At 40.5% G+C, this 12,328-nt stretch overlaps 1 protein-coding gene across 1 annotated transcript in view; it reads left to right on the top strand.

Annotated features, from left to right (window-relative positions):
- Phactr2 (phosphatase and actin regulator 2) overlaps positions 1–12,328 on the top strand; it is a 172,993-nt gene that overhangs the window by 111,657 nt on the left and 49,008 nt on the right. The window contains exons 3-4 of the mRNA XM_010626613.3: positions 7,071–7,151; positions 11,707–11,865. Of these exons, the coding sequence (XP_010624915.1) occupies positions 7,071–7,151; positions 11,707–11,865 (240 nt within the window). The remainder of the gene's footprint in view (positions 1–7,070; positions 7,152–11,706; positions 11,866–12,328) is intronic.

Here is a 12,328-nt window from a genome sequence, read left to right as displayed (position 1 = left end):
ACAAAAGGCAAAGAGTACAATGAATACTTGAATTCACCCAGGAAAATCTAGAGGGTACAGAAGACTAATAAGAGTTGTGATTGTTTGGAGTTAGGATGAGATTCAATTTGAATGGATGGTGGAGAGGGCAAGAGCTATGATTTTCACTGTAGTTTTTTCTGATTTGACCTGTCTAAAAATTATTCATTTAAAATGAAATGTCTGATGGCTTGAAGGAAAATTAGGAAGCGTCATATGTCTTGTGGCAGGGTTGAATCTTTATAATGACCAGCATAGATTGGAGCAGGCAAAGTGACAGGCTTTGGGTTAGATGCATGGGGTTCAGCCAGATTCTAGCTGTGTGACTGGGAGGGTGTTTAGCCTCTAAATTGCATTATCACTATTCGTATGAGGGAAATAAGAGTAATTGCTTAGGCTATCTTTGAGGATACTTGGATGTATTGATAGGAAAATATTCTCTACACACCAAATACATAGAGGATTACTATCAGCTTTCTGGGAGGAAATTGTGACATTCATTTCTCAAGAGGAGGAAGGGATGTACATCTCTCCATCTTCCTCTTTCACAAGGCCTGAAGAAGCCTGAGACTCTAGAGAGGAAAAGAGGGTCTATTTAGTTCTCCTTTCATATTTCTACCCTGCCAACCTAGAGAATCTGTGGTCTTTGCCGGAGAAATTTTCAATTTAAAAACATTTATTTGATGCTTTTTGGGTAGGTAAGGCTCTTTACTGCTGATGGATCGAGCAGGCTTATGTGAAAGGGAATTTATTGGTTCATGTAACTGAAAAACCCAGGGCCATTCAACCTTCAGGCATGATTGGATCCAGGTGCTTAAAAGCTATGGTTAGGAATCTGCCCCTCCCCACATTTAATCTGTTTCAATGTATTGGTTTTTTGTTTGTTTGTTTGTTTGTTTTTAATTTATGTTCTCCTCTTATAGAGTCAGGAAGCCCACTAGCCACTCTAGGCTCATATTCAGCTAATTTTATCAGCTCCAGAAGAAAGAGAAAGCCTTGCTTTTCTCCTTTGGGAAAATTTTGGGGGCTTGGACCTTATTGGTACAAATTGGGTACACGCCCCTTTCTGAACCAATCACCAGTGCCAGGGAGATACTGGGCTCTGATTGGATAAATCTTAGAACCTAGCATGCAGGACTGTTAACCTCACATACAGGAAGAGAGAGGTAAAGTAGTTTCCCAAAAGGGGGGATCAGGAGACTGTTTCAGAAAGAAATAGAAAATGATAACTAGACATATTCTCCCTCCCCTCTCTCCCAAGAGACATTTGGATCCCAAATACTGCTCTGTGTAATGTTATTTTTGTCACGATGAAGGTTAAATGGTAAAGAAGACATCCCTCATGTGAGTATAGAGTCATGTGGATATACAACTACGTACATGTGCGCTTAGCAATGAACAACGTACAAAAACATAGAACAAACGTAACGGTAATAGGTGATACTTGCTGAACACTTTCTAGACTCTAGGCACAAGAATGCACACTTCATCTGCAATGTCATGTAATCTCAAAAGAGTGCGAAAGCTGGCGGCTCTTATCCCATTCGCAGATGAAAGAGCCGAGTCCCAGAGAAGTTACTTGAAGTAACTGAGATAGTGAGATGGCCCTCTAGAAGGCACTGTTTGAAGGTGATTTCAAACTCTGTGGAAGATTTCCCAGGGCAATTAGAAAAATAGTCTGATTTGAGAAAGAAGAAATAGTAAACGAAGGATTGGAGCTAAAGAGGTACAGGAAGTGAAGAGAGGAAAGTCTGATTAATATGGGGCTTATGGAAAAGAGGGGGACAAAGAGCGAGGCGAGGGGTGGTCAGCAGGGCCAGTGAGAGCCAGCACTGCCCAGCTCCCAGGAGCTCAGCTCCCTCTGTCATTAGAGGATAGCTAAGGAGGGGAGTGGCATGATTGGATAAACAAGAAAATGCCAGCTCCTGAGTGTTTTCTAGGTGGGAATGTTGGCTGTATTTCTCTGCTTTACATTCCTGGGATGTTTTGGCAGGTTTTTGCAAATGTCCTGTTGGGTAACATGAGGGTAGTGATTTCTTTCCATGACTTGTCTACCTGTGCCTCAGTGAAGGGTCTTTCAGAAAGGAGACCCATTTTCTCACTTTCTGTTTCCTGTAACTGCTACTGAAGACGGAGGAGCAAAGCCATGCCAGCTCTTCTAGAACATTTTCCCCATTGGAAAAGTGCTTTTCTGTTTCTCACAGTTAACAGTAAAGCCCATTCACTACTCAGGCCCAAGAAGATAACCAGGCATGCTTATTTCATGGTCTCCTCTTTGCTCCTCTGTTTTGTTCGGTCACTAAATGGTGTTAGAAGTGAGAATCAGGACTCTCTTTCCTCACCAAATGAAAACACAAGTGACTTGTTGACTACAAGATTTACTCTCACAGATACTTCCAGAGTAATATGAAATCCAGGCCAAGTCTCCACAGAAAGGAACTGGTGGCGTATGCAGCAGGCTCCACGGCTGCTGTTCCATGCCCAGAAGGACATCATAAATCATTTGTAATTTATGAAGAGCTAGCCACTTGTGTACTACACCCTACTAACTGCTATGTCTATGCCCCACACACTATAGCCTCCCTTCTTTGGGGCATACAGAGGCTTTTTCAGATGATCCCTAGGACAGAAAACAGAATTTTCCCTTAGACTGGCCCAGCCAACGAGAAGAGGAGGGAGAAGACAGAAAGCTTTTGTTCCTGAAGGTTTTGCCACCAGCCTCGCTTGCTTTCTCCTAAATTAGGAGCTAGGAGGAGGTAGGAAGCAAGACCATTTTAATTACTACTCCATTTATTTAGCAAATGCACATATATTTTGAGTGCGGATAAACTGTAGGTCACAAGTGAGGGCACAGCAGTAAGCCAAACAGAGCTGTGGGTCCCATTGAGATCAAGTACGTACAGAGTTTGCAGGAAAAAGGAGATGGATAAAGACAGGAAAGGGAGCAAGTTATTCTACATCTGGTATGCACCAAAGGGGTTCCTAATGAGGCCGCCTTTGAGCAGGGCTTGAAGGACATGATGGAATGAGCCATTCTGGAGAAATGGCATGTTGGCAAAGACAGCGGCCACCATGTAGGGACACACATCCAGGATGAACCTGCAAGGGCTAGGTCAGACAGCCAGGGATGGGTGGTTAGGAGACAGGCAGGTGGGAGAAGGGACATCCTCAGGGGTCCACCTTAGAAGACCCATGCTGAGGAGTGGAGATGCTATCCAAAGCAAGGTGGCTGCCACTGGAAGGTTTTCAAAGCCATAGTACAAGTCGGGAAGATGGAAGCTTTTAGGTCTTCCACTTCCTAGAGAGATTGACACTCTGTGCTGTTGTGATCAGAACTGAAATGTCAGAACATTAATTCACACAAAAAGAGTGATAGAGAAATCTAGTTTTGCTTGATCTCGAAGAGTCACTCGTGCTTTTTTCAGTTAGGATAAAAACGAATAACCATGAGCCATTTATTTTCTCAACTGGTGACGATACTTTTCATGGAGAGACCAAGCCACTACATCCACTTGTCTCTTCCTTGGCAATATTTTGGTCATGCTACACCTGTGGGGACCCCCACCCCCAATTTTAATGCTTTTGCCCAGGTTAGTGTATCGAAGGCAAAGAACAGCTGGTGCGAGACCTGGCATGAGGTTCTAGAGGATTCCATACCCTGCTTTGCAAGTGGTGCAGGCTCCTGTTGTTTCCCACTCACAAACTGACTTCCTATGGTCTAGAGCCGTGGCCAGCGTGGGTTTGACTCAGGTGCAGACGTTCTTGAGAGCGAAATCTGGATGCCTTGTGAGGAACACCTCCTTAAAATGGGGGGATCGATGGTGGCAGTGGGCTGGCCAGGAAAGTGGGCATCCTGTCTGGGCAACTTTGAAAGCAGGCAGCGCACTTCAAGGATGGTCCTGCGATGCTGCTGCCTGGTGTGGCACGGCGAACTGGAATGACCTGTCAGATTCACGCTGCTGCAAAAGCTTTCTGAGCCTGGGAAGGGCGTCCAGTGAATGCACTCAGCAAACACACACACACTGTATAAACACGAGGCAAATATTTTGAAAGGTGAAGAATGAGATACTTGTACTTCAGTGAGAGGAGGGGTTGGGATTTTGTGCCCAACAACATACCTTCCATGCTCAGTGGCCTGCAGCTTGTTCTCATGGGCCCCCGTACACAGTTATCTGCATTGTATGTTAAAAAATGCTCTCAGCCAAAGACCAAACAAATAGCCAATGACATTTTCCTATCAGGACCTGTTTATTGAAGGTAGAGCAGAAGAACAAAGCTGTTGGTTTTTATCGTTGGCAGGAAGCCAACACTGCTGCTTCAAAGTCCCAGCATTTACAAGAAAGAAACAAGGAATTTCAACTTCACAAGGGTGAAGAGGAGGAATTTTAGCTGAGATTATGTTCAAACAAAAGCAACAGAAAACCCCAAATTCAAGCTAAAGAATCCTCAGGGATCCATAATGGAAAGGCAGGAATGTGACTGGGACTCAATCCAGACTCTTAGATGTGTTTTTAGTAGAAGAGTGAAAGTTTTTAAAGGTGCCTGAAGCAGAGGTTACAGAGCAGCCTTTATTTATGATGCAGGATCATAGAATCTGTGAGCTGGATGAGCTGTCCTTAGTGATCCGTGAATCTTGACCCTCTTTTTTATAAGTCACGGGTTCGAGTCTGAGGAGCTTGAGCTGACCGCCCAAGGTCCTGGAACTAGCACCAAGGTCTCTGGACAACCATGTTGCCTTTTAAACGACTTTGCAGAAGCAGTAAACAAAGAGTTCTGTTTCGTATGAGCAAAGGGTGGACATAGAACGGCGTTGTGATGTGCAGTGTGTGGGGACTGTGGTCCACCCTGACACCAGCAGTGACTGCCTTTGCAGTTGCTACCCCAGCCTCAAACGTCAGGTGATCGGCTGGGGTCCCTGGGCCCATCCCAAGAATGGGGACCAGATGCCTGTTGGGGGAAGTCTTCAGAATCCTGCCACAGCCCAGGCGCCCCTGCAAGCCTGACTGGGTTTGAACCATCTCTGGGAGACCGTGGTGCCCAGCGCCCTTCTAACCCACCTGCACACTCTGGGCAGTGTTCTCCTATCCCCTTGGGCTGGTTTTGTGTAGCTGCCTGTGTTGATGCCCATTCTCTCTTCTTTGACAAGAGTCTGAACAAAGTGAAACTGCATTTAAATAACAGCACTCTTCTTATACAAAAGCACTGCTGTGGGTTAACTTTGCGTCTCTGTGCCTGGTTAACTTTTTCCCTTGAAGTCACCGCCCCTGGCATGAGCTGTGGCTTTTCCCCTTTGGGTGGCGGATGGGGGTGGGAGAGTCATCTACAGGAAGGGAGGGGAGGCTTCTCCGTGAGTCCCTCCTGAAACTCAGCCAGTGTTCATTGTCACTCTTTTGACCATTCATTCGCTCACTTATTCACTCAAGTTCTTGTTTTTTTTATATCCTGACTATGCAAAATGTTTGACAGAACTTACAGCAAGGAGTGTGTTTATATAGTAATAAAATGAAATCAAGTCATAGAGGAAGAGCATGAATTATTTATAACTAAATATCAAGTTTCATTTCGACCTTATAGCAACCAGGGTAAAACACACAGACAGACAGACCCACACACACACACACACACACACACACACACGTTGCAGTTCTTAGTGATCAGGAAAAAAAAAGTGGATTTCATCAAGAGAGCCTAAGTGTTGCTATTCTGGGTTATGCCATTAGTAAACACTTACCGAAGACTTTCATGTACGAGCTACAAAGCTCCTGCCTAACGCAAGTACATCCTCTCTCTCTCTCTCTGTCTCTCTCTCTCCCTCTGTCTCTCCCCCCCTCTCCCCCTCTCTCCCCTGCCCCTCTCCCCCGCTTCAGTGTCCTCCTTTCAGGCCACCTAAAGCACAGAGGAGATGTGTTCTTGTATTGTCCTGCATTCCCTTTGTATGTGTCAAGACATGGGCCAGAGTCACAGGCTTCCCTTTGGCTTTAGGTTACTTGATATTGTGCCATGCAGAGAAGTTCTTGGATTTGCAAATTATGTGGCCAGGAGTAGGAATCTTAGGATGGGTCAGAAATCAAGGATAACTGTACCTGGGCTCCACCAGTGTATGTTTCTTTTCCTTCACGGTGCTCCGGGCCCCATATCTAGCTCATCTGTGCTGTGCTGGGCTACTTTTTGAATCGAGGATCTTTGGGGAAGGTTGACTCAAAGGATTAGTACATGACGTGACCATGTGTAAAGTTTGCATTCCTTCTTGGCCTCTAAAAGTGGGACACGAAGGTACAGCTGCCTAGACTTGTAGGGTTCAAGGACTAAAGTTAGCACAAATAAAGGAACCTACTGAGGTCTTGCTGTGGCTCTCCCAAGCCCCATTCTAAAGTTGTAGCAGGAATATCAATTTCATCTTGAAGAAGGAAGAACCAGTGAGGAGTTCACACCTTCGACATACCTGTCAAAGCTGCCCATTCTTCCGTCCCTTCTCTGTCCTCCAAAGACATGGGGTTTCTCAGGAGGTAGACCAGAACCATCTAGATTTTGAGAGTATAAGAGAGAAAACCTTTGAGAGTATGGGAGACTTGAAACCTGCTGTGTTGCACTTTGTAGTACATTGGTGTAAGAGGAAAACATTCCTCCCTGAGAAATTCAGGAGTTCACTGAATATTTCCTGGAAGTTTGTGGATGGCTTTTGTTCTTAAACATACAAATGTGTATCCTGTGCGTCCATACAAGCATGTGTTTTAGAGTGCACTGTTACTAAATAAAGAAATATCTTGAGGTGAGGCGGCCTATATGCTGTAGTTGATATGGAGTAGTATGTCTGGATTCTTGGTCAAAGATCATCATTTGAAAAACCAGGGACAGTGGCTGGGTTGACATCATTTGCTGTTATCCTAGCTATGCTGGTTTAACTCCAAACATGTTTTGCTAGGCTGTGAATAACCTTGAGAGTTAGGGCCCTAAAGTGATCAGAATGGGTGTACTAGATTCTACTTGGAATGTTATTCATGATTATTGTAAGCAATGACTTGATTCTTACCTGTGCTTATTCTTTTTGAAAGTGTTAGAGAGGAAGATATCCACCAGACAAAGTAGAGAGGAGCTGATAAGAAGGGGCGTGATTAAGGAATTGCCTGATCAAGGTGAGGAAATTAATCATAATTAAATTAATTTAATCCTTCATTCCCTGGTCTTTCTTTCATTTTCTTTTGAAATTTAAAGTGATTATGGTCCTTGTCAGACAAAGCAACGAGTAATGTACTCCAAGAATCTTGCTTTAATTTGGAATGCTGCTGAGGACTGCAGGGAATCCTAAATGTTACAGAAAAGAAATCCAGTGAGTTTTCTGGTGAATCCTTTGCCGCAGATCATGCTAAACCCAGACCTCTCTGCAGGTACTTTGGTGCCTACAGATGCAGATAAAAATACAAAACTCACATGACATCTTCTCTGTTCTTAAGCTTTAATGTTTCCATTCAAGTTAAACTCAATTGTTTGAGTAAATGCAGTTTTAACTTATTCATGCCTTATGTATTTCTTCAGGTTATTAGTAAAAAGATGACAAACTCACCCTTGTTCTTTGTAATACACTCACATGTACAAGCATAAGGCGTGGATGAGCAAAGGAATCTGCTTTCTCTCGAGTAATTTTTCCAGTATTTTCTCTTTCCTTTTCTTTGAATCTAGTTGCCTCTTACTTTGTCACTAACAAGGATTATTTCCAGGTATTTTTTTCTTTGCTCTAATCTTTATTCTTTTTTTCTCTAACCTCTCAAGAGGGAAAATGTTGCTTAGAACAGACAAGGGCTAGATTGGAACCAGGATTGGCCCTCAAAATATACACCAGCATTGTTATTTCTTCAAATGAATAATGCTGAATGATTGTCTTTAACTACTGTTAAAGCTAAAGGAATTTTGCTCTGGCATTGTTGATTTACCTCAGGTCTTCCTTCTGGGTGTATTGGAGGTAAAGTAATATTATTGAAACTTTATGAGAACAATTAAAATGCTGTTAATTTGAAATTGAAATAGTAGTACTTCTCATTTCCTGACAGATGTTCCTTGGAAAGAACTTAATATTTTTTGTCATTTGCCATTTATAAATTGAAATGACATGCTTTTTCCAGTATCCAAAAAATTCCAAAATGAAAACTGGAAATGCTCTGCTGTTTTACTCCTACCTCAAAAAAGAGGGTTGGGGATCTGGAGCAAGTGCAGTAATGCTATCTTAATTGCATTTTTACAATTCTAGCTATTTTATTTTCATTTTTAACCTGTCAGACTTTTCTCACTCAACTTTATAAAGGAACTTTATGTCTTGTCCAATTTTCTATTACCTTGAAGCTATTTATTTCCTGTCTGCAGCTTTTTAAAATTAAAAAAAATGCACATCTTTAACCTTTTTAATTTGAAAGTGGGCACACAAATACCAGAATTCTTCTCGGGTCCAGTCTGTCTGGAAGCAGCAGAGAAATTACATAGCCATTGGCAGGTGTACCCTAAACCATCAGTTTTGTGGAGTGTCCAGTGCATTGCTTTGATGCCTTTTTTGGAAAATATTTCAATGAAGAAGAAAATCTAAAATTTACCACTGAAAAGCAGATTTAAAGATGGAGACTAAAGATCCATTTTTATCCTAATTAAAAGTTGCTAGTAGAACGTTATTTTACTTTTTCTGAAGATATGTAATAATGATCAGGTTTTTTTTTTTTAATGCTTAATACTAGTTGGATTTTATTTTGCCTAATCTGTTAAACTGTTTGGGCAACATATATTTATTTCTTGAAATCTGACTTTAACATTTTGTTTATCTTTTGCAGCTGAACATTGGAAGTTTTAAAACATAAAAGGACACGCCAATTTTTAGCCTAAACATAATACAAAAGGCTTAACGATTGGGAAATCCTAATCTATTGAATTTCACTTTCTTTTACCTTTTGCATGGTGTCCATACAGAACTATAAAAATCGCGTAGCATTTCCAAGTCCCCGAAGGTGCATATTGTACATAAAATCCTCTCTTTCGGCCCCTAGGCTGGAGAAGATAGGTTTGTGTCAAGTTCTCAAACAACGGTTCCCCTGAGAATTTCGGAGGCAGAGACTGGGAGCTGCCTCCCTGGTGAGAGCCTCCTCCCCTGCCACTGCAGCTTCCTTCTCAGCATTGGTCCTCTTGGACCGACAGTGCTTGTCAGTTATGCCCTTTTCTCAAGGGTCGATAGAATTTTTATGTCTCTTCAGGTGCCCAGGGTTTGACCTCAGCCATCCTATCCCATACCCTCACTGTCAGCCTTTATTGCTGTTCTACTGAGATCGTCCTTTTTATACCAGGTTTTCACTTCAGTCCTGTATCCCAGATGTTGATCTGTCCTGAGAAGAGGACACATGGTCCAGTGCAAGTTGAGCTCTTACCTGTGGTTCTTTCCTTCCATCTTTTCCCTCAGCTTTAACATGTGGCCTGTCTTGGCCTGTCTGCCACACTCTGCTCCTTTCTGGTTCTCTAATGGGGTAAGTTTTACCCTTTCTAGTGAGTCCCTTACCTTTTGGTCAGACATGATTTTCCTCTCACAGTTGTTCTTTAACTCCTTCCTGTATGCCCTTGCTTACCAGAAAGGGGTAAGCTCTTTCAGACACTCTTGAATTTACTTGTTTGTGCTTTCTTTGCTTTTTATTTTAAGCTTACAGTGATTTGAGTTCTTGTTTTTTGCATACTAATGCTCCTGCAAGGCTTGTGGGCCTGGACCCCTTCCTGCAACTCATATCAACCTCCGCATCTTCTTGTGCCTTCCTTTGCTTACTCTCATGTGCTCCATCAAGGATTTAACCTATTTCAATTTGGAAACAATTTTCTTAGCAAAATATTAGAAAAACTTTTCAGTAATGTGCTAATTAATTAATTAATGCTTTCAGTTCTTCTCTGTTTCATTCTTGAATTCCATATTTATTACAGATATGTCTTCTTTCTACAGTTATATTTATATCACTAGTTATATTTCATGCCTCAAAGTAAGTATCTTTCCATATTGTTGAGTGTTGCTATCGTGTGATAATGCAATTTCTTTTTGTGACTCAAATTTTTTATCTCTATCTTTACTTTTTAAGAAATCAGTTATATAACCAACTAAAAAATTTAAGTAGAATTGCTTAAAATTGAATTAAGTTGTCATTAACATGACTTTAACATATATTTATTGCCAACTAAAATCAAAGAAAACAACTTAAATTTTGTGCTAACATAAAGTGAAGATTTCTATACAAAGAATGGAATTATCCATTTTTATATCATTTTCAGTTTTTCTAGGTATATTGTGTCTTCTCCATTTTTTTTTAATGGCTAACTGCTGGGGATACAATAATTCTTATATTAATTCTGCTGAAAGAATTAAGATTCATGTAAATGTTATTGCCTGCAATCATTGTCTATTTTAGTTTTATATAGAAATGAGAATATAGATCCTTAGAAATTATATGACTGAACAACAATCATGTTTCCATTTTGGGCATAACATAATTCCATATATCTATTTTACTTATTAAAGTATCCTGCCTGTTTTTGTCCAGAAGGCCAATGAATTCTATTGTTAAAGCAATGAAAATTTGGTAAATGGTCTGTGTTTTATAATGATTGCCAAAATAAAACTAATCAAAAATTGCTCACAAGCAGCTCTAATCATACATTTCTTCAAGTTTGCTAAATTAATACTTCAATTAATTAATTTTACTTTTACAAAAATAGCAGAGCCTCTTACATTTTTCCATAGATGGACTTAAGGGTAATCTTTCCAACAGTCACTGAATTAAAAGTTTCTGTAAAACCTCTTTCATTTTAGAAACCCTCAGAAAATATGAAATGTCAGTGATTAAAATTATTTGATTTATACATTAGAAATTTTGTTTTTAGCTGTGAGTTTTTTTAAATTCTGTAATTACTTTTTATGTGTTTTTTTCACCTAGTATTTTTTAGTTATTATTATGCTATCTGAGGGATTTTTTTGGTTAGTTATATATAACAATTTCCCGAGTACATTTTAGTCTTTCCATAAGTAAGAAAATAAAAATTAAATTAAGAGTTCGATCCCCAGTAACAAAAAATAAAAAATAAAAATAAATAAATAAATAAATAAATAAATAAAATTAAGCTTGGTACCATCTATTCTCTGGACAGAGTGGCACTTAGATCTGTGTGAAGTTAATATATCATATATATAATAATATATTCTGAAGACGGTACTGCTTGGAGATTTTCTTATTGTCCCCTGATTGTTTGTATGTGTAATTACATTTCATGTTATTTGTGTACCTTGTGTCTTTGGTGCATGTTAAAGTGTTTATTCCATTTTGCAGATTATTCCTTTCACCATTCAGTTTCTGGATTTCAAAACAAAACAAAACACTGAAATTATAACTTCAACAAAATCTAAGCCCAAGAACAGAGAGGCTGCTATCTGAGGATCATAGAATTAGGCTAATTGTTTTGACTGTCTTGAAGTGGGATGAGGATTTTTTTCCCTCCATAGTTGCTTTTCCCAAGACTAAGGATTTTTCTAGCTTTTTTTGTTTTAGGTAAATTACTTAGTAAGACACAGTGATTTGGTTCCTCGGGATAAAAACACAAACCCGGATCCTGTAATCATATTAGCTGGAAACTGGTTTTTAAGAAAGCCATCAAGTTAGACATCTAGGTGTTTCTTTCCCATTTTAGATGGAGATGTAACAGTTAACTTTGAAAATTCAAACGGGCACATGATACCCATCGGAGAGGAATCCACCCGAGAGGAGAATGTAGGGCAGCCTGAAGAAGGTAATGGCTCTGTATCTGAGAAAACACCACCTCGGGAGGAAAAGGCAGAAGATAAGAAAGGTAAAATAAAGAGAATATTATTTCCTTCAGTGCAGCTCAACACTGAGAACCAAGTCTTAGGCTCCAAATAGTGACTCTGAAATCAGTGGTTTGCAAAGAGAGATGATAACTAGGGAAAAGATATAAAATGTCTTCCTCAGGTAGATGCATCCATTTTATAAGCATGTCATTTGATTGTTTATTATTAAAGAGGAATAATGAAAAATCATCATCGGAAAGAGTGGACTCTTCAAGCATTCGAGATGTGAGGAATATTCTCCTTTCCTTAGGAGCTTTTTGTGAGGATCCTAAATATGACAAATTTGAGCATCTTTCTCAGCTGGTTCCATCTGGCTCCTGGGAGCAGCCCGACATAGAGCAGTGCATACCAAAGCCTACGAGGCTCTCAGCCTGACACTATCTCTCTCTCTCTCTCTCTCTCTCTCTCTCTCTCTCTCTCTCTCTCTCTCTCTCTCTTTCCCAC

This window comes from Fukomys damarensis, unplaced genomic scaffold (genome assembly GCF_012274545.1).
Source record: "Fukomys damarensis isolate Sample0158 unplaced genomic scaffold, DMR_v1.0_HiC HiC_scaffold_14, whole genome shotgun sequence".
In the NCBI taxonomy this organism is placed as follows: Eukaryota; Metazoa; Chordata; class Mammalia; order Rodentia; family Bathyergidae; genus Fukomys; species Fukomys damarensis.
Note: the sequence above shows the minus strand (reverse complement) of the source record. Positions and strands in the feature narration are given on the sequence as shown.